The sequence below is a fragment of the Hyperolius riggenbachi genome, chromosome 3 (assembly GCF_040937935.1).
Source record: "Hyperolius riggenbachi isolate aHypRig1 chromosome 3, aHypRig1.pri, whole genome shotgun sequence".
Lineage (NCBI taxonomy): Eukaryota > Metazoa > Chordata > Amphibia > Anura > Hyperoliidae > Hyperolius > Hyperolius riggenbachi.
Genome location: NC_090648.1, coordinates 107,537,072 through 107,559,816, shown reverse-complemented (window position 1 = coordinate 107,559,816; position 22,745 = coordinate 107,537,072). Strand labels below are relative to the sequence as shown.

The window sequence follows — 22,745 nt, the reverse complement described above, 5'->3', positions numbered from 1 at the left end:
TCCACAAAACCTGTCCAACCTACATTTCTGATGTTACTCAGAGGTACACACCTAGCCGCTCACTCCGCTCTTCCAATGAACTTTGTCTAACCGCCCCCCGCATCACCCAGTCCCATGCACGCCTCCAGGACTTCTCAAGAGCTGCTCCAACACTACGGAACTCCCTACCACCACCCATTAGGGCAGCCCCCTCTAACAAAGCCCTCAAAACTCACCTTTTCACTCTGGCCTACTACCCCTCACAAGTGCTCTAAACCCACAGCTGAACTCTGGGTCCCCTACCTTTCGTGTCCTTACCTCTCCCTCTAGATTGTAAGCCTTTGGGCAGGGTCGTCCTTTTTTGTCCTACCTGATCATGCACCTCCATTACTGTGAACCCATGCTAGGCATCTGAGTGAACCTAACTTTCCTAATCTCCATGCTTCCCTCCAGTGACTGACTAAGCATTACCTTGTACTCATACTGTGCTGCATGATCTGGTCTTTCTTGTAATTATGTATTGTCATTTGGCTGTATGTCACCCCTACATATTGTCTGTAACCTAAACTAATGTCCAGCGCTGCGTAATATGTTGGCGCTTTATAAATACAATAAATAAATAAATAATATGTCACTAACTTAGTTTAGCAGGACCACAGCCTTCAGGTAAAACATGCCAAAGTCTAGAATTTTTGCCGAGACTGTTTGTTAGTCTGTCTTGTAGAAGGAAGTGCTCAGCATTGTCAAACATAATTAACTCCAAACCAGCATCGTTGTGGTTTCTTATTGTGTAGTCATGGGACAGTCCCAGCAGGCTCAAATCTCCTACAGATTCTCCAAAAGCGTAATTATCAACAGATCATTGAAATTGTTTCATTAACCACTTGAGTACCAGCAGACTCTGGCCCTTTAAAGTTTGCCAGAGATAGGTCAGGAGACAAAATGTATACATACCTGGGCTTTCTCCAGCCCCCTCCAGGCTGATTGCTCCCTTGCCATCCTCTGCCACCTCCTGTTTCATCCACAGTAAGTCCTCCAGTCAGTGCAGTCTGGCCACGCCGGGAGTGCTCTGCGCCTGCAAGCATACGCTCCCAGCGACAGGAGCGTGATAGAGGTGCAAGCGCGGCAAGGCTGCGCATGCACAATTGGCCCCCGAAGCACTCTATACATAACAATTGATAGGACGCTCCAAAACCTGCCAATGGCAACTACAGTGTCAGAGGTGCAAGAAGGGAATAGGGAACAGTTTGTTAACCTTCCTGGCGGTAAGCCTGAGCAGAGCTCGGGCTATGCCGCGCAGGAGGATATCTCAGCCTCTAGTGGGGCGATTCGCCCCATTCAAAGTGCTGTACGTGCAGCTAGCACTTTGCTAGCCGCACGTACAGCTTGATCGCCGCCGCTCTGCGGCGATCGCCCGCACGCAGCGGCGGAAGAGGCCCCCCCCCCGCCACAGCCCTGCGCTGCCCAGACCAATGAGTTCCAGGCAGCGCTATGGGCTGGATCGGAGGCGTCTGACGTCAGGACGTCGGCTGACGTCATTCCGATCGTCCCCATGGCGACAGGAGAAGCCAAACAGGGGAACGCGTTATATACGCGTTACCCTGTTTTCTATTGATGCCGGCGACGATCGCACTAGAGGGACACATGCGCCCTCTAGTGCTGTTTCATGTAGCTACCACTCTGGTAGCTTTACATGAAACAAAAAAAATAAATAAAAAAAATGTATTTCTGCATAATTGGCAGAAAAAATTAACCGCCAGGAGGGTTAATGATTACTACTATTCAAAGTATCTATATAAGTGATTATTACCACCACAGGACCAATAAAGAGCTAATACTGTAGTTGATGGAGGGCCCTTCGAGGCCCCGATGCGGTGGCTACCTCTTCTCCCCCTATTGCTACTCCCCTGAGTAGTCCCCTCTTCTATGTGCAGCATCCATGTACAGTAGTCCCTTCTTCCATGTGCAGCATCAAAAGTACAGTAGTCCCCTCTTCCATGTGCAGCATCCATGTACAGTAGTCCCCTCGTCTATGTGCAGCATCCATGTACAGTAGTCCCCTCTTCCATGTGCAGCATCAATCTACAGTAGTCCCCCTCTTCCATGTGCATCATCTATGTACAATAGTCCCCCTGTTCCATCTAAGTACAGCTTCCCTTGGGCACCAGCCCCCCTCTTCCATGTGGTGCTCCCCATTTACAACCTTTACTTCCTTATGCAGGAACCCCTTGTCTTCTATGTCCAGTTGCCCCCTGGCCAGCATCCTCCCTAGGCCCTGACCGGTATGACCTTTCCAGTAATCTGTCCCTGGCTTAAGCTAAAACCATGGATATGTCCAAGGAAAGAACATTTCCAGTGACAAACCTCGGATTTTCCACAGAAATGCGAGGCAGCTAATTGGTACAAACACAAGACACACCTAGAAGCAAAAGTCATAGCTAAAAGCTAAAAGGGAACATTAATCTCTAGAGTAGTGAAGGTCAGAGATCACTGTGTGCTTGTTACACAGTGTGTATATTTACTGTCACTGTGTTCTCCTGGCTGCTGGATGGATTGTGGTATGCAGACTGGGCTCCTCACCAACAGCAACCAGAATGTTTGTGAGAACTTTGATTACCTCTCTGTGGTGAAAAACAGAAATTTGGAATTATTCAGATTGGAGTGAACTCTGAGGTGTCCCACGATGCATTACTGCTGAATATGTAAATCATCCGTTGTTGTCCCTGAAAGCCAATATACACTGGAATGCAATGATGCGTTTGCGTGTTAATTGTACAGAGCCACAATAATCCACGATGCCTACAGACTGTTTCAGATTAGTTGGTTTCAAACTGGTTGGTCCTCGTCAGTGCATGGCATGGATCGGTTCTGGAGGTGTATTTTGGCTTTCAGGGACAATTTGCATATTCCGTAACCATGCATTGTGGGATACCTCATATGCTCATTCCAACCTGAATAATCCCAAATACTTTATTTTAAGCATCCAAATTTCTGTTTTGCAGAGCGTTTTTGTAAGAGGGCTTTTTGGTCCTTTAGCCCCTCCTAGGAGTTCTGGTTCACCATGAGCTGGCTGGGCAACTCTCTGTGGTGAGGAGACAAACAGCTGGAGGCAAGTGTGTTCACATTGCTCGCAGTATTTTCACTTTGCTCCATGTGTAAGATAAAACAAACCAAACACATTCCTTTCAATCACACAACAATGCTGCAGCGGTTTTATATTATTGACTTTAGTTCCTCTTTTCATTACGGCTTAAAGGGGCACTATGGTGAAAAATTATAAAATTTAAAATATGTGCAAACATAAACAAATAAGAAGTATGTTTATTCCAGAGTAAAATGAGCCATAAATTACTTTTCTCCGATGTTGCTGTCACTTACAGTAGGCAGTAGAAATCTGACAGAAGTGACAGGTTTTGGACTAGTCCATCTCTTCATAGGGGATTCATCAAAGCTTTTATTCTTTATAAAGATATTCCCTATAAAGGATTTAAATAATGATGTTGGCCAGCTTCCCTGCTCCCTACACAGTTTTTGGCAGTTGGACAGATCAACTGCCATTCTCTAAATGCGTTTGAAAATAAATATATCCCAGTGATAAGCTATTACCTGAAACTCCCCGCATGTGGGGAATATTTGATCTCATCTGTTTTGTCATGTGATTTTTCTTCATAATAAACACCCTTGAAACGAAAATAAATATATCCCTTAGAATCCTCTATAAAGAGATGGACTAGTCCAAAACCTGTCGCTTCTGTCAGATTTCTACTACCTACTGTAAGTGACAGCAACATAGGAGAAAAGTCATTTATGGCTCATTTTACTATGGAATAAAGGTACTTATATATGTTTGCACATATTTTAAATTTTACAGTTTTTCGCTGTAGTACCCCTTTAATTAAAATCTTACTATTTTAAATTGGCTGGGCACTGAAGACTTGAGAACATAACCATTTTTATTGTTTGCTGCTGTAGTAATTATTATATTATATTTGGCCTTGTTTTTATGTAAGTGGCGCTGTAATTTCACAACTAATACACTGTATTTAGTTAAGGCACTGGATTCATCAATAAAGGATTTAACTGAGGGATGGGACAAGGATCTCCAGCACCAGAGGCAAAGTGACCAACCCAGTATAGGTAGCCAGATATGCCCACAGTATTAGGTAGCTCCCCTTCCCCAGTACAGTTAGCCAGATGTGCAGAGCCAGAGTTACCATAAGGCACGTGCCTACAGGCACCTGATGATGGAAAGGCGGCTCACTCCCCACCTCAAGCCCCTCCCTCCTTGCCTATGTAGAGTCCTGATGAGAGTGTAATTGAGAGTTTACTCACCCTGCTCTCTGCATTCCACTAATAAGATCTCCCTTCAGACAGGGGCACCTCTAGTTACTTAATTCTGAGGTTCATCTAGCTACCTAATACTAAGGGGCACCTGTAGCTACCTATAAGAGAGAAGTGGCAGTTGGGCCAGGCCAGCCAGCACACGTACGGTACAGTTTGGTGGGGGTTTGTAGGTTCATGGAGGGTTAAGTCTAGGGTGCCAGGACATCTGTGCCTATAGGCTCCTGTGAGGTAAATCCAGGCCTACAGATGTGCCCCAAATATAAGGTATCCTTACTCCCCAGTATAGTTAGCCAGATGAGCCCCCAGTATTAGGAATAAGCCTCCCCCCTTAACCCAGTATAGAAAGTCAGGATCCTTCTTTAGCCCCACCTCTCACAGCATCTCCTCTCTATGACCTCCTCCAGTGGTGCACATAATGAGAGAGAACACTGGAGGGAGTCACAGAGTGGAGATGCTGTGACAGACTGAAGAGGTATCCTGGCAGCACTGACAGGCAAGTAACATCTACAAGCACGCTCCTCTCTCCATAAGATCAAATGGGGGAGGGGGGGCACAGCCACGCCCCCAGTGCTCTGCACCCAGCGGTTGGTGCCTTCAGAGTCTCGGCCTCAGATCTGCTTAGATGTTAGATTTCCAAAGCTGAAGGGTACCTGCTTAAATTATATAACTCAGCTAAATCTCAAATCTGACAAGGTAAATTCTGAAAGTAATCACGTTGTAGCGCAAATATTGTAAATATGTTTGAAAAGTGAACTTTTAAAATTGAAAAATCAGTTGTGTTGTGTCTGCTTCAGCTGTGCAGGCGTCCACATGGAGGGTGGGGGGACAACTACAAATCACGGGGGCACAGCAAAACCTGAAGTTACATTTGCATAATCCTGCATTAAGTTGCATAAACGTTCATCTCATCGATCATTTCTACCTCGTATAGACAGATATATGAAGTACAGTACATACAACACACAATTTAATATCTCAGTAGCAATCTCTGTCCTAACATGCACATTTGATTTGGTAGAGCTTGCATACATTTGTGACGGCATCTTACTCAGTGTTCCCCAATACTGTCCTCAAGGCCCACCAACAGTGCAGGTTTTGTGGAAATCCACAGTATTCGTTAACCACTTAAAGAGACACTGAAGCGAAAAAAAAAAAATATGATATTATGATTTGTATGTGTAGTACAGCTAAGAAATAAAACATTAAGATCAGATACATCAGTCTTGTTTCCAGTACAGGAAGAGTTGAGAAACTCCAGTTGTTATCTCTATGCAAACAAGCCATTAAGCTCTCCGACTAAGTTAGTCGTGGAGAGGGCTGTTATCTGACTTTTATTAGTAACAGTAAGTGAACTATTTACTTTTTCTCTGCTAGAGGAGAGGTCATTACTTCACAGACTGCTCTGAAAGAATCATTTTGAATGCTGAGTGTTGTGTAATCTGGACATATTATAGAATAATGCAATGTTAGAAAAAACACTATATACCTGAAAATAAAAGTATGAGATTATTTTCTTTGCTGCTAATCTTCTAGAAATTATTCATAGTACACAACCAATTCATTATATCATATTTTTTTTTCGCTTCAGTGTCTCTTTAAAGAGGCACGATGGTGAAAAATTGTAAAATTTAAAATATGTGCAGACAGACAAATAAGAAGTACGTTTTTTTTCCAGCGTAAAATGAGCCATAAATTACTTTTCTCCTATGTTGCTGTCACTTACAGTAGGTAGTAGAAATCTGTCAGAAGTGACAGGTTTTGGACTAGTCCATCTCTTCATAGGGGATTCTCAGCAAGGCTTTTATTCTTTATAAAGATCGTCCCTACAAATGATTTAAACAATGATGCTGGCCAGCTTTCCCTGTTCACTACACAATTTTTGGCAGTTGGACAGAGCACTAAGTGCTTTTGAAAACAAATAAATAAATCCCTGAGAATCCCCTGTCAAGAGATGGGCTAGTCCAAAACCTGTCGCTTCTGACAGATTTCTACTACCTACTGTAAGTGACAGCAACATAAGAGAAGAAATGTATTGCTCATTTTACTCTGCAAGAAACATACTTCTTACTTGTCGATATTTGCACATATTTTACATTTTACAATTTTTTGCCATAGTGCCCCTTTAAGTACCAACAGTCTCTGCCCCCTTAAGGACCAGAGACCGCTGGTACAGAAATGGCAGAATCCTGACGGATAAAGACCAATGGCCGCACTTACCCACCACACGTCCGGAACCTGGGCCACCCACTCTGCCGTCTCTATGACGGCAGAGTTCCTGTGAGCCAGTCAGGAGCTGCTTTCATTGGCTCCTGACCCTGTCTATCAATGTAAGCCAATGGGAGCGGCTTACGTTGATAGACAGGGTCAGGAGCCAATGAAATCAGCTCCTGACCCGCTCACATGACTCTGCCGTCATAGAGACAGGAAGAGCCAGTGAGCCAGGACTAATCGTCGAGATCAGCGGGAGCGACGGAAACGGCAGATGCCTGCAGCAGCGGCTGATTGAAATCTATGCCCTGCCAGCCAGGTGACCACCAAAACAGGGCGTAGATTTCAATTACAGCAGTCCTAAAGTAGGTAATAAGCTTTGCTGAGACACTAATTACCTCACCTGTGCATGTTTGTGGTTTTCTGCAAAACATGTACTGTTGGTGGGCCTTGAGGACAGGGTTGGGGAACTCTGTACATAGCTCCTAACTGTCACTCTTCTGGTGAGTCAGTCCCTCTTTGGGAACCCTGTCCCTCATGGGTTCCTCTTTCAGGACTGATATACAGATCTATGCATTTTTCTACAGAAAAATGGGCTAGACTCTAAACTTTATTCCCATCCTTTAAATTGGTATATTTATTTTTAAACGTTAACATGGAGGAAAATGAACCAGGATAGAAAGCACCAGTGTGGTTATTATGGAATTATAAAAAAAAAAACATTTTTCTTATGAATTCTTTATAGTATGCATGACTAGTGGTGTGCCGGGGGCGTGATGAGGGGTGTGGATTTAATGTCTCCTTTTCTGACCTGAAAAAGTTGGAGGTATAGTCTTATAATGTGCATAATTCTCTACGAGGCCAGTCTGTTACATGTATGCATTATCTTTTAATGTGGTAGTACATCTTATTCCAGGCTAATGAAATGTGACAGTGAGATCTCACTGTATAATAAATCAGTAGCACAGGTGGTTTGAAAACATGGGCTTGGGTGTGTTCTTCAGATACCAATCCTTACCAGGTTCTAAACCATGAATTTAAAGAGGAACTGCACTGAAGAGAAGGTGATTTTTTTTTTCTTTTTTACAATATTCATTTATATATTATGCAGTCAGTATTTGACCATTGTAAAATCATTCCTCACCCTGATTTACAGTCTTACATTTATCACAGGTGGCGACATCTTGCTTGTTTACTTAGAGCTTTGAAGCCTATGCAAATAATACTTCGTCTCCCAGAATGCTCTGGGAGAATTCCACAGCTTAACAGCCTAGGCTAAACATCACGAGGTCAACTGGTCTATATTCCAATATACAGCAATATATACATATAGGAAGTGTTTCTGATGCTGAAACCAGGATTACCTTAAGGCAGGGAACACACTTGAGTGTTTTCGTACGCGTTTTCTGCACAGAAAAACTGAGAACTTATGTTAATCAATGTGCTAGTACACACTTGCTGTGTTGTTCGCGCGCAGAAAAAAAACTGACATTCTGCATCCTGATTCTGCACATTTTGGCAGTTTTCTGTATCAATTACATTAGCTGCTGTGAAAAAACGCGCGCGTTTTTCATGCATGGAAACACACTTAGTGTGCAGAAAAAGTATGCAGAAAAACGCGCGCGGAAAACTGAAAGTCAAGTGTGTTCCCTGCCTCAAATGTTGGGATTCCGAATAATTTACTGCATCCTACTATATGTCACTACAGTGCCTTCAAGAGACACTGAAGCAACATTTTTTTTATGATATAATGATTTGTATGTGTAGTACCGGTATATCTAAGAAATAAAACACTAGGTGCAGAGATATAAGTCTACTATTATTTCCAGTACAGGAAGAGTTAAGAAACCCCAATTGTTATCTATGCAAAAAAGCCATTGCGCTCCACAACTTTCCAAGTCACAGAGAGCTCTGTCTTCTGAAGCTTGTTATCTCAACTGTCAGGCATTGTATTTTTTTTCCTGAAGAGAACAGTTCAAAAGTTCACTAGCCTGCTCTGTAAAATCATTTAGACTGCTGAATGGTGTGTAAACTGCAAATATTAGAGAATGATGCAATGTTATAAAAAAAAACTATAGAACTGAAAATAAAAATATGAGAATATTTTCTTTGCTACTACTGTTCTAGTAATTATGCGTACTACATATAAAATTCATTTTTTTTTTTTTCGCTTCAGTGTCTCTTTAAGCATACATAAAAATGGGTGTCTTGACATATGCTGGGAGTTTCAATTACCAAGACACTAAAAGACCAGTTGTTGTGCCCATCAATGACCAAGGTCTGTCATGGTAATGATAAGCATAGACGACTAGGATATTAGATTCAGGGGTATCACAGAGCATCTGAAGGCAGACAGCGCAAAAAAAAAAAGGCAGGTTGGGTGGGGCAAGAGAGGTATTATGTGCTGCAAGAGTCAATGTCATTCCCATAAATCACCTATTCTCCAGCATGTATGACCTTTACTTGGGCCTAACTGACATACCTAAGCAGCCATGACAAGGTGAGATTTTGCTGTCAGAGCCTCTCTATGGTTCACATGAGAGGTGAAAGGTCAACACATCTTCCTTTGTAAGACCTGCATGCCTACAACTTAATGGACTCTGGGAGCTTCTATGGGCCTTGTTCAGGCTTGTAGATAAACATAAACAGATAAACACTGTCATTGTGGGCTCAGACACTTTTGGCGGTGTAGCTTTCACATGGATTACATATCTGAAAGCTCTAAACAGGGGAAGTGACCAGAACACAGCCCAGAACACAAGACATAATGACATCTCTTCAATCATTGTTCAGAGTCTTACGGAATGAGTGTGCTTGAAAACCACAGTAGCTGCAGCATAATGGCAACAACAAAGGACAGTCACTTCATCAAGAGAACACATCACCTGAATAAAAATATGCTGATGGCAGAAGAGAGTTCTTATACTAATAAAGAAGAATCTGGAGCGTACAGACCACCAAGTAATAGAAAGTTACGATCATTTATGGATGACACAAAGGAGCTTGTATCCTGGGATTCATACAACTATAGGATTTGTTCATAGGAAGGCCACAAAATAGTTTTCCTTCGGCTCCCACTGTCACAAAAGCCAGATGTCCCCACATCATATTGCTCAGCGTTCATTCCAAATGCCAGATGGGGGAAAACCTTAAAGGAGCACTATAGCAAATTATGCAAAAAAATGAAAATAAACAAACTAAATATTATCCTCTTCACCTCAAAGGGTTTTTCTGCTCAAAAAAACAGAGCAGTTTTCACCCGTCAGCGCTCCTTCCATTCATTCACCTATAACTTTATTACTACTTATTACAGCGAAACAATCTATATCTTGTTGTTTTTGCCACTGTATAGGCTTTCTTTGGGGGGTACTTTTTGCTAAAAATTATTTTCTTCTAACTCAGTTTTAATAAGAAGAATAAGAAAAAAATTAAAAAAAACATTATTTCTCAGTTTTCAGCCATTATATTTTCAAAATGAAACATGCTACCGTAATTAAAACCCACACATTTTATTTTCCCGTTTGTATCGTTTATTGCAACGTTTAAACTTTTTCCCTAGTACAATGTATGGCGCCAATATTTAATTTGGAAATAAAGGTGCATTTTTTAAGTTTTGCGTCTATCCCCAATTACAGGCCCATAATTTATAAAGTAATTGTAGTATACAGTTTTTGTATACATATTAAAAAAGTTCAGTCCCTAAGGTAACTATTTATGTATTTTTTTTTAATTTTTTAATTTTTTTTATTAAAAAAAATAAAAAAAATGGTAACTTTAGGGGGGTGTGGGAGGTCAGGGGTTAATAATAATAATAATAATAAAAAAGGTAACTAGGGATAATAAACTGAAAAAAAAAAGGGGGGATGTAATATTACAATTTGGCCACAAGATGTCCTCAGTAGTGACTTCAGCTCCGTACTGTTTGTACGGAAACGGAAGCACTACGCACACGGAATGAATGAATGGCCGAGCCGTCTGTATAGACGGCTGCAGCCATTCACACGGGGAATTAGATCAATGAATGGGATTTGTTTTCCCATTCATTGATCTAGCGGCGGGGCGATCGGCGGTACCGAGCGCGCGCGCGGGGGGGCGTGGCGAGAGGGACGTAGTACCTACGTCCAGAGTTATGGCAGTTTGCAGGGACGTAGTTACTCGTCCCGGGGGAGGGGAAATGGTTAATGATGGATTTAATAAAAGGTACTGGTTCAATTAATGAAAGAATAGGAAATCATTTATATTGATATGAAAAACAGACAGCATATTCTCTTACTGACAGCCTGTGGAGCAGTTCACTCTGGCCATGAAGGAGTAAACATCCATCTCTCTCAAGGCTGTAGAGATCCCCCTTTGGAGCTTCCAAATCATCTTTGGCTCATCCCAACGACAGCCTCAGCTCCCACGAGAGCCATATTGTAACCTATAGCACGGTAGCAGCTCAAGGACGCCATCCTGTTTCAGACCACCACATTGGTGGACAGACTCAGCAGTACAAAAGCCGACAAAGGCCTGGACTTATAAAGCATTACCACATTCAGTAATGCTGAAAACAGCTGACTTTTCCAAGCACTTAGTAATATGTCAATTCATAAAGGCGGTTACTGCATTAAAAGCTGAAATTACCCAGCAGTGAGGTAAATTACCGACTTGTGCACTAAATACCTCAACAAATGTAAATTCATAAAAACTAGAACATGCAGTATAGCTAAGAAATTTTACCGGCACCTCTGGTGTGGTGTAATTCGTGCGAAACTGTGAAGGACTGTGGGAAGCCAGCCATGACTCACACAAGAGGGAGATAAGCTATAACTGAGAGGAGCAGAGCCAATAGAAACAGCTTGTCTCCTGCAAGTCCTTGTAATCAGATGTGGCAGGCTTCCCTGGCGGGTCTAGCTTTTCTACCCCCAGGCAACGAGCAGCGAAATTCTGAACAAAAACAGGCTTCACCTGCAGCCGTTAACCCCTTAGGTTCCTGTTTTTAAGATGCAGAGGAGCTAGTGGGGAAACCACCTAAGCATGGCCTGTTTAAAGTTTCTTGGAAGTTCAACTAAGCTGTGGAAAATAAATAAAATGTTAAGAAAGACTAATGAACAGATTCAGAGAGAGCAGAGGCAGTATAGCAAACATGTACAGCTAAAAAGGAATGTCAAGATGCTTCTTACTATTGTAAAGCCCTCACTGTATGGAGTTTTTGCCCATTGAAACAGGTGTTCTACCACACTTGTGAACATTTTTTTGAATTAGCAAACAAAAGTCTAAACTACAGAATGCTGGCAGTGATGCCAGTGGAAGGAGATGCTGCTTGCTTTTTTGGCAGGTGGAAACAGCTGTTATTTCCCACAATGCAACAGAGCTCCCACAGAGTGATATCGGCACTATGGCCCTGACATCACACTGTGGGAGGGGTTTCACCACAATATCAGCCATACAGAGTCCCCGATGATCCACATGAGAAAAAACTAAAAGATTTCTCATGGGAAAGGGGGTATCAGCTACTGATTGGGATGAAGTTCAATCCTTGGTTACAGTTCCTCTTTAAATGATTTATTAACTTTTACTTGAACCAGTACTCTCACTAATTCATCATGGCTGTACTGTACGAGCTTTGCAAATGCGGCGACTAGACTAGCGAGAACGTACAGTGTCCATTCTCATAGACTTTCATTGGACACTTTTTCCGTCCGGTCCGGGAAAATATGCCAAGTTGCGGGTCCGTGCTTTGAAACAAGTGGAAGAGATTCCTATTTTTAACATAGGATCCTGCGTTTTAGCAGAGCTTTAAAAACGAATTGCTCGGATACGTTTTTAAAGCAAGTGTAAACCAGCCCTAAGGGCTAAAGCTAGGTACACAAGTGATCACGGTTGCCCGGCAGGAAATTGATCCCTCAAGTGACTGTCACGTGACAGCCTGATGCTGTACAGACACATTGCTATCTGTATTCATTGAATCCAGTTTTTGCAGCACCCCCTGCTGTGTAATCCTGGATTCATCTTACCCCATTTTGCCTGGGGCACCAAATAGATCAGCAATGGCCCTGCCTACCAGAGTTCTCCTTTAAGCTTAATATTTTCCACATGTGGAAAGCCGAAGGAATAGAATGTAATCTTTATCAAGCAGAACCCCAATAGCTCTAGATCATACATGTCAAACTCCGGCCCGTGGGCCAAATCTGGCCCTCAGAGACATTAAATTTGGCCCCCAAGTGGATTTCCACTTTGCATTATGTTTGGCCCACTCTAGACCATCAGGGAAGCCACTTGGAAGAGGTAGGGGAAAGCACTTAACACTAGGGAACTGTACAGGGGAGAGTGGGGGCCACTAGACACCAGGGAACTGTATAGGGGAGGGAGGAGAACCACTAGGCACCAGGAAACTGTATAGGGGTTGAAGGGGAGCCATTAGACACCAGGGAACTCTATAAGGGAGGAAGGTGGGCAGTACACATTGAAGTTGGCCCGCAACTACAGTAGGTCCCAGTGTACAATTTTGGCCCACTTTGTATTCGAGTTTGAAACCCCTGCTCTAGATGATATAACAATCTGTATTACTTATGTATGGTAAATTGTATTGTAAACCAAGGGCATAGTTACACTTACATCAGACTACTCAAGAAAGGCAAAGGCTTGAGAATGATTTTCCTATGGGCCCCATATGAAGTTAAGTTGGCCCCTTTGCTCTGTACCCTTCTCTGCGGCACATGCTGGAACCTTATGACATGATGGCGTAGTGGTTAGCTCTCTCGCCTTGCAGCGCTGGGTCCCCGGTTTGAATCCCAGCCAGGGCACTATCTGCAAAGAGTTTGTATGTTCTCTCAATGTCTGCGTGGGTTTCCTCCGGGCACTCCGGTTTCCTCCCACATTCCAAAAACATACGGTTAAGTTAATTGGCTTCCCCCTAAAATTGGCCCTAGACTACAGTACCTACACTACATAATGTAGACATATGGCAATGGTAGGGATTAGATTGTGAGCTCCTTTGTGGGACAGTTAGTGACAAGATATATATATACACTGTACAGCGCTGCGTAATATGTCAGCGCTATATAAATACTAAAAATAATAATAATAATAATAATAAAAGAAGTCTGCTGGAGCCAAAATTGTCTCTGTGGCCATCACTATAATTACACAGAAATGTTCCATAGGGGGCAGTGAACACTCTCTTATGTATAATTTTAATCAGACTCTGCCCAAAAATATATGTATGTTTAAAAGCCATTAGCTGCTTCTATCAAAACGATGGTTGGATGATGAGACCCGTGTTGTATGGGAAAGAAGGCTCGTGTCCTCCACAAACATTACCCTCTAACATAGGGATGTCAAACTCAAATATAAAGTGCGCTGAAATTGAACAAACAGAGGGACCAAGTCGCTGGGCTCAATGTCTATTGGCCAACACACTTACAAAGTTGCCTGGTGTCTATTGCGCCCCCCCCCCATTAAGTTCCCTGGTGTCTAGTGGCCCTCTCCCTCCCCCATACAGTTCCTTGGTGTCTAGTGGCCCTTTCCCTCCCCTATACACCCCCCTGTTGTCTAGCGCCCCCTTCCCACCCAATACAGTTCCCTGGTGGCCACCTCCCTCCCTTATAAAAGTTCCATGGTTTCCACTGCCGCTCCCCCCCCCCCCCAATAGAGATGCCTGGTGTCTAGTGCTCCTCCCTCCCCTATACAGTTCCCTGGTCTCTAGTGGCTTTCTCCCTCCCCTATACAGCTCCCTGATGTCTAGCCCCCCCCCCCCATATGACTTCCCTGCTGATCTAGGGCTTCACCCAAATATAGCTTCCCTGTGGTCTAGAGTGGGACAAGCATAATGCAAAGTGGAGAAAACCACTTGTGGGCCAAATTGGTTGCCTCTAAGGGACAGAGTTTGACATGTATGCATATGCAATAGTATTCTGCTCCTTGGGGTTCTTCTCCTACTGCTCACATTCCCAGGATCCGCTTGTTACCCGGTCACAGGCCGCTGTCAAGAGCAACACGTGTCACTTTGCTTGAGGAGGGAGTCGGGTGAGAAGGAAGATCATGAAAACCTGTGGACATCTTGATTTAATGGATGGCTTGCAGTTAGATGGAACAAGGAATATTTCTTTTCAAGGCTTGCAGCCACAGAACGCACATAGCCAAGTCTCAAGTTTTCTTTTTATTTAAATAAGATGATAAATTAACAGGCGAAAGACATAAAAAAAAAAAGAAAAAAAAAAAAAAAAAAGGAAAGAACAAAAACCACTTGCACGTGTGACTTTCCAGAGGTTCTGAGCAGAGAGATCAGGGAAGAGGAGAAGGCAGGTAGACACTGCAGATGGGTCAGCTGCATTACAGAAGGAGGAAGCTGGAGGAGAGATGTATCCAGGAGGAGGTAGGAGAGAACAGCGAGATCTGGGCACAGGATAACAAGCATAGCTGGCACTATTTTTACCCCTTTTCCCATTCCTCAGTTGGAAATGTGTCTTTCCAGCAGGCTCTAAGGCTGACATCAGTGTTCATCTAATGGACTGTGTCCCATCCATGCTTATTAGAACATCTGAAACGGTTTATGGGACACGTACTGTTCTAAGAGCCAACAAAGCAACATATAAATACCTCAGACTACTGGTTTCCCACTCAGCATACTAGAGGGCTCATGTACAGTTAATATGCAGAGATACAACCACCATATGTCCATACGAGATTCAGGCTATATTCCAGCTGGACTTCAAACGCTCACTTTGGATGAAGACATATTAATGAAGAACTATGAAGCATTAGGCACAGTGTAGATGTGGTTCTATCGATCTGCTGGTCTCTCACCAAAGATTGGGAAGGTCTTTTCTGAGATTGATTGCATTACATTTTATGAGGTTTTAAATTCAGGTGGGATACTGCTTTCAATTCAGTACGCAAACTCTGGATATTGTTTTCTTTTAAATAAAGTTTTTTTTTCTCCTGTGAAGAATGATTAGTTGTGCGTTATACAAGCTGGAAGTGGGAATATCTGAGGAGAGGGACTTCACAGTAACAAACTAATAGTAGTACATACGATCCGGCGCTAGGTAATTTTGGGGAATATAAAAACATATATTCCCCCACTGTTTACCTAATTCCTTGCTTTGTGCATGTAATTCTGGGGGCTGCCTACCGTCATGACCTGAATTACGGTGATTGCATTGGAGCCCTTGAATCTAACGCAACGGGGTGACCAAAAAAAAAACTGCTTCAAAACTAATGGTCTATAGCTAATCATGGCACAGAGAAGATCTAAATACAATTTGTTCAGAGAAAAAGACATCCAGTGTTTAGGTACACTTTAAAGAGAACCCGAGGTGGGTTTGAAGAATGTTATCTGCATACAGAGGCTGGATCTGCCTATACAGCCCAGCCTCTGTTGCTATCCCAAACCCCCCTAAAGTCCCCCTGCACTCTGCAATCCCTCATAAATCACAGCCACGCTGCTGACAAACAGCTTGTCAGAGCTGGCTGTGTTTATCTCTATAGTGTCAGTCTGCTGCTCTCCCAGCCTCCTGCAGAACTCCAGTCCCCGCCTGCATCCCTTCCCTCCCTGCTGATTGGAGGGAAGGGATGGGGGCAGGGACTGGAGCTATGCAGGAGGCGGGGGAGCAGCCGAGACTGACACTACAGATGTAAACACAGCCTCACAGCACGGCTGTGATTTATGGGGGATTGCAGAGCGCAGGGGGACCTTAGGGGGGTTTGGGATAGCAACAGAGGCTGGGCTGTATAGGCAGATCCAGCCTCTGTATGCAGATAACATTCTTTAAACACACCTCGGGTTCTCTTTAAGGACAATCCACTTTATTTAACTTAGAAGGGTATCTGATGCCTCTGGGACTTTCAGTCTAAACAAACCTGTTTTCTATGGTTTGCTTAATGGAAGAGCCATTTATATCCCTAGACATAACCTGCTAACAATTTTCTCAGTCTCAGGAGACAGGAGGGCTGCTAATGTAATATGCTGAAGTAGACAGCTAATTAGGAGTCAGAGGAAGTCATGCTGTGTCTTGGCGCGCCCCCACCACTGTCATCATAGCTGATGGATGAATCACATGACAGCAACTCTTCTGTCTTGTTCAGGGATGCTGAAGGAGGAGCAACCACACTGTTCCTAATTTGTATCAATTCTTTCACATATATATGCCAGGAGGAACCACAACCAGTAATGTTTTCCACAGATAGGACTGTGGAAGAGGAAAGAGTTTTCTAAAACCTGCAATACCATGGTTCCTGCAAATCAAATCACAACCCAGTAGGGCATGTATGACATCACTTCCTGGAACACATTAAAGCATGGACTGTCATGGCTGCAAATTAACAAAGTTGGGGGGGGGGGGGGGGGGGGGGGGGAGTGGATGCGCTCTCTTACCATGGCCCAGGAGACCTTCAACATTCTTATGTGCGATCACACACTTTCATATTCCAATGAAAATGGATTGATTTGTGTTTGGGTTTCTGTGGTTACTAATGCAGTCCTTTGCCTCAAGGTTCTTGGCATAACATTGAGCGGAGTTGCAGCTCCATTCCTCTGAATAAAGAATCTGCTATCTCAGATCAGCCCAACCGCATCACTGCAAGTGAAAATGGATATTCAAACTCAATCACTCAACTATAACGGAGTGTATGAATGGTTAAATCTCAACAAGTGAACCTCAGGATATATGCAGCAGAAAAACATAGTCCCGCTATTGATTACAATAGGCATGTTGGTAAAAAGTATGGTAAGTGTGCCTTTAACGTCAATGTGCCAAATTTAAACAATAAGGCCTCTCGCACACTACATTAAATTTCGATTTTTTTTATACGTCCGATTTTGGATTCAGATTAAAAATCTTAGCAGCATGCAGTAAGTTTTTTAATCGGAATCCAAAATCAAATCAGATTAAAAAAAAAAAAAAAAAATCTGAATCGCATGTAGTGTGCAAGAGGCCTAAAACGTTACTGATGAACCCTCTTCTCTGCCTATTGATTACAAATATTCTCTGCACAGAGGTCTGTATACTTAGTACACTATCTTTGCAACCCTGTGTGACGTGACTTATAGGATCCTGTGATTGCCCCTCCCACTGCCTTGTCACAGGCGGAATCAGGAAGCGATATGCAGATAACAGAGATCAGACCTGACTACAGATGTGTGAGTAAAGCTTTCTTCCCAGAAACTGTGAACAGCAGGCTTTCTAATAATTTAGGGACAGAACTCAATGATTGAAGGTGGTGGAAAATTATGTTATAAAAATTATGTTAACAACTAGGGGGTTGACAGGCTTTCACAATGTACCAATATCATCAAAACTTCATAGCTGCATTATTAATCAGGAGGTATTTTGGCACAGTTTTGATAGATTAACATGCATAGTACACATATCCTTTAATTTTCCGTACTCCAATCGCAATCCCAATTGAGATAATTTATTAAAGGGAAGGTTCAAGCAAAATAAAAAATGAGTTTCACTTACCTGGGGCTTCTACCAGCCCCATGCAGCCATCCTGTGCCCTCGTAGTCACTCACTGCTGCTCCAGTCCCCCCGCTGGCAGCTTGCTGACCTCGGAGGTCGGCGGGACGCATTGCGTACATTTTTACGCATTCCCGCTAGTGCAGGAACATTAACACATAAATTTTTACGCGTTACTGGCTCAATGCGTAAATTTTTACGCATTGAACCAGTAATGCGTAAAAATGTATGTGTTAATGTTCCTGCACTAGCGGGAATGCGTAAAAATGTACGCAATGCGTCCCGCCGACCTCCGAGGTCAGCAAGCTGCCAGCGGGGGACTGGAGCAGCAGTGAGTGACTACGAGGGCACAGGATGGCTGCATGGGGCTGGTAGAAGCCCCAGGTAAGTGAAACGCATTTTTTTTATTTTGCCTGGATATTCCCTTTAAACAATAACTCACTAACCCAAAGACAGCAAGGGCTGAGTCACACAGATCTGTCGCAGCCCCTGCTGTGGGTGCTGTTAATGTCATCCGATGAAGCTGCTAGCAACCATACAACACTAAAAGTGGCCATACATTTGAGTTTGCGGCCCGACTGAACATCCAACTCAATCATTTTATCGAATTGGGTGAAAATTAGTGCTGCAACAAGCATGGGCGATCAACAATTTGACTGAATTTGGTCCAAAATCGGTCGAATGTACCAATCGGGCAGTAACGGCATGAAATATTGCGATGGACCCCCGGCCAATGTCCCCAGCAGCCAGGTGGCATCAGGAGGCAAATCCTGAGAGATTTCATGTTGAAATCTAAAGGCCAGGCAGCCTTGCAAGGACGATTCCCAAGCGTTTTCATGCTGAAATCAATTGGGAATCATCCAGCAGCGTATGGGCAGCTAACAGATCTCTCACTGAGCAGATCGAATCAGAGAGGGATCTGTCTCTTGGTCGATCTGCCCATACATGGCTAGATGTATGGGCACCTTTACAACAGCCAATAGCAGTACAGACCTTGTATCGTGACAAGCTACATATCCCCAGTATAAATACCACCATGTGCTGCAGCCCTCGCCAGTGGTCAGCATATAGACACGTCGGGGGAAGGATACAGTGACCAGAACCAGAGACCACCATTGTCTAACCTGCAGTAAAAAAATGAAAGCCAAAACCTGGTGGCTATAGACAACATTATTTCTTCAGTTTTTATAAAACAATAGAACATAAAACCATGCATATAGAAATATGCAGAGAACGTGTGTACCTATTCATGGAGGTTTTATCATGTTTCTAACAGGACATTCCCCTGTAAGCCATGTAGCCTGTCAGGAGGCTGACGTGTTAAACGAGTTTCCATAGAGGGAGAGGAACACGATACCTGTGAGCTCTTACAGAGGAGAGAGAGAGAGAGAGAGAGAGAGAGAGAGAGAGAGAGAGAGAGAGAGAGAGAGAGAGAGAGAGAGAGACACAGAGAGAGAGAGAAAGAAGTCCCTGGGAGCAGCAGGTGTCTGCAGAATACATTTGCATTCATATACATGTAACCTCCACAGAACCCCTGCACTTCTGGAGTGTGCTGAAGGATACACAGATAGCAGCAATTACCTCTATAAGTCACAAACCGTGCATCATTGCCACTAAACAGCATGAGGGAGATTCAGATCAAATGACAGCAGGGGACACAGGCAGAACGGAAGTGAGAAGAGGACATGTCATTCACACACACACACACGGTGAACCAACAATCAGCCCAACAAATTCACTAAAAAAATACGCAGTGACCAGGGCATGAAACACAGCAGGAAGCAATTTTGAGAGCTAAAAAAAATGATAACCGCTAACTTAGCTTGAAGGTGAAACCTTAGTTACTTTCCTCATGCTGTTGCTTCCTATCAAAAGGACAGGTTGCACTTGCTTGGAATTGGCTGCCTATGGCTCACACGCTCTGACGTGATAAGTCCAAAGGCACTTTACAGTCTACCAGGCAACCTTGCGCCTGTTTGTCTACCCGCCACCCTCACCATTCTTCTATTAAAATTTACACTGATGCGCAAACTAAAGTACAGCCAAACAGGCTATGCCAGGGTTTCTCACACCTGTCCTTGTGACTCCCCAATGGTGGATGTTTTGCAGGCAACCTCCCTTATGCACATGCTGACACACTAATTACCCCAGTTGTGCATAGGTGAGGTTGCCTGCAAAACATGCACTGCTGGGGAGTCACAAGGATAGATTTGAGAAACACTGAGCTTTACAGCACTCTTTTACACTGCATTTTTATTTTTCGCCAACAGGTGGAGCTGCAGGCGGATCTGTGATTACTGTTCCCAGTAAAGGAGCGGTGAGCCCTTTGTCAGGCTACAAAGATATGTCACAGTCAAATGAGTGACTTCCATTTACAGTAGAGATCCCATTTTACAGCAGACTATTAATTCAGCCTTCAAAATGACAAGCCTCTGTGTGCTGGAGGGAGACACAAGTTAGCATCTCAGTAAAAAAAAAAAAAAAAAAAAAAAAAAAAAAAAAAAAGAATGCTCATGCACCTTCCTATCATAAACGGAAATCTGCTTACATTACTGGCATCATTTTTAAAACAAGACTTCAACTTACACTTCACAGAGCTGTGTAAAACAGAAAGCCTTTTGCCACTATGGAGAGTGCAAGGTTGGCACCTCCTAACTGTGGGAGAGTTTAATGTAAAATCTGTGCCCCCCGTCCATATATGGTATGACACATGGACCACACACCTTGCACCCCACTTTTTACTGACAGGATGAGGACCCTGAGAAAAATAACATGGCTTTGATCTGTTTCCTTCCATGAAAGGTCACTCAAGACCCAAGGCAGCCCTCCACATTGCAGCCTTTATGAATGTTTATGTCTCTCCAGCAGAGGGAGCCACTGGGCAGTAAATGCAAGATTCCTCAAGCATCACAGGCAGATAAACCCTTTCCAACAGGCAGGGAGGGGTGGATGTGCAATATATTGCTGTTAGTTCCTCACAGGGGGCCGGGAAGTCCGGATGGCTGCAGCCCCTGTTCAACCCAAAGTGCAGAGGAGGAGGTGTTTCGCTGCATGCGCCGGTGGATGCGTCTCAGTCTTAGGAGGTACAGCATGATAGATAGCAGGACCACCATGAAACACACCAAAAACAGGTAGTGGTTGTACACAAAAGATGCCCCACGCCAGTGCGGATGGCTGCCGCGGAAGTGGTCTTGCTGAATGTCCCTGTAGGCAAGAGAGGACACATGGAAAAGCACAAACATTACATGTCAATTGATGAGAGAGGCAAAAAGACAACAGATCATTTCAGACATCAGCAAAAATTGTCAGCAATTCTGTAGTGCGAGTGTCTACCTGATAAGATATAATCTGATTGGTTAGGGCTTGAGCCCACTAACGCAGTTGTGTCGCTTCTGTCTGCTTTTCAGCATCTCTAACACTGATGTGTAACTGAAAAGCGGACACAACTGCGTTAGTGGGCTCAGGGCCTTAGTTTAGATGGCCACCATCACATAACCATCTCTCCTTGTCTATACAAAGGGGAAGGGGGGGGAGCTGTCTGGCATTCCACTCAATTAGGCCCCATCAGAAACCTGTAGATGTGGGTGGGATGGCTTCATCTGCAGGTTCTCTAATGTGGAAGGCCCGAATGGCGATGAGAAGGAGAGAGGAGAGGCAGAAGTAAGATTTTTAGATTTGTAAGTAAGATTTGAGTAGAAAGTTTTTAGAATGAGCAAACACTGACTAAATAGTGTATAAATGAATATCGTAAAAAATAAGCAATTTTATTATGTCATTTTCACTTCATTCATTAATACACTAGTAGGGCACAAAATGTGTCAGTGTGCTAGGTACTATATATCTAAAATCATTTCACACTTTAAGCCTCCCACTATTCTTAAAGGACAACTGAAGTGAGAGGGATATGGAGGCTGCCATATTTATTTCCTTTTAAGCAATACCAGTTGCCGGGCTGTCCTCCTGATCCTGTGTCTGTAATACTTTTAGCCACAGACCCTGAACAAGCATACAGCAGATCAGGTGTTTCTGACATTATTGTCAAATATGAGAAGATTAGCCGCATGCTTGTTTCTGGTGTGACTCAGAAACTACTGTAGCCCAACAGATCAGCAAGGCTGCCAGGCAACTGGTATTGTTCAAATGAAAATAAATATGGCAGCCTCCATATTCCTCTCACTTCAGTTGTCCTTTGAAAGTAAGTGTGCATGTATGTATATGTGTACATATTTACCTCAGAGGCAAAAATCTTGTTCTGTACAAGATGGCTCCTAGCGTCCACTGCACCTCCTTGTCATAGACTTGCAGCACAGTCTTCAGATTACTGTAATTGCCAGGAAAAGAGAAGCCAGTGTGGAAGACCTCATACATCCAGGCAGACTTAAAACATTGGTACCTGTAAGTGAGAGGAGACAAAGGGGGGAGATTTATTAAAACTAGTGCATGGAAAACTGGAGCAAACCTACTGCAAACGTGGCATTTTTGTGAAAATTGCCCTTTAAAACGAACACAGCACAAATACAAGCAGTATGGACAGCTCTGTACTTTACCTCACGGAGAGGCAACGACAGTACAGTGCAATCTACTCTCAGCTGACCTACCACCCACCTCCATAATCTATTGTGTCACAGATGATTAAAAGAAAAAAACTTTTAAGTATAATTTTTAATCTTCTAAATGAAATGGTAAATCTCTGGAGTTATAACTAAGCCTTTAGCTACTGTAGGAACCCACATGAAGACTGCATAAGATGGATCGGGGAATTTCCAGCTACCC

General features: G+C 43.4%; 1 protein-coding gene across 3 annotated transcripts in view; it reads right to left on the bottom strand.

Annotated features, from left to right (window-relative positions):
* Positions 1-20,106: 20,106 nt before the first annotated feature.
* The window catches only part of ENTPD4 (ectonucleoside triphosphate diphosphohydrolase 4), a 79,559-nt gene continuing 76,920 nt past the window's right edge, over positions 20,107-22,745 (bottom strand). For all 3 annotated transcript variants that reach the window (XM_068274732.1, XM_068274731.1, XM_068274733.1), the window contains 2 exons: positions 22,204-22,365; positions 20,107-21,176 (listed from right to left, as the gene is read on the bottom strand). In XM_068274732.1, the coding sequence (XP_068130833.1) occupies positions 20,948-21,176; positions 22,204-22,365 (391 nt within the window). In that variant the 3' untranslated portion in view covers positions 20,107-20,947. The remainder of the gene's footprint in view (positions 21,177-22,203; positions 22,366-22,745) is intronic.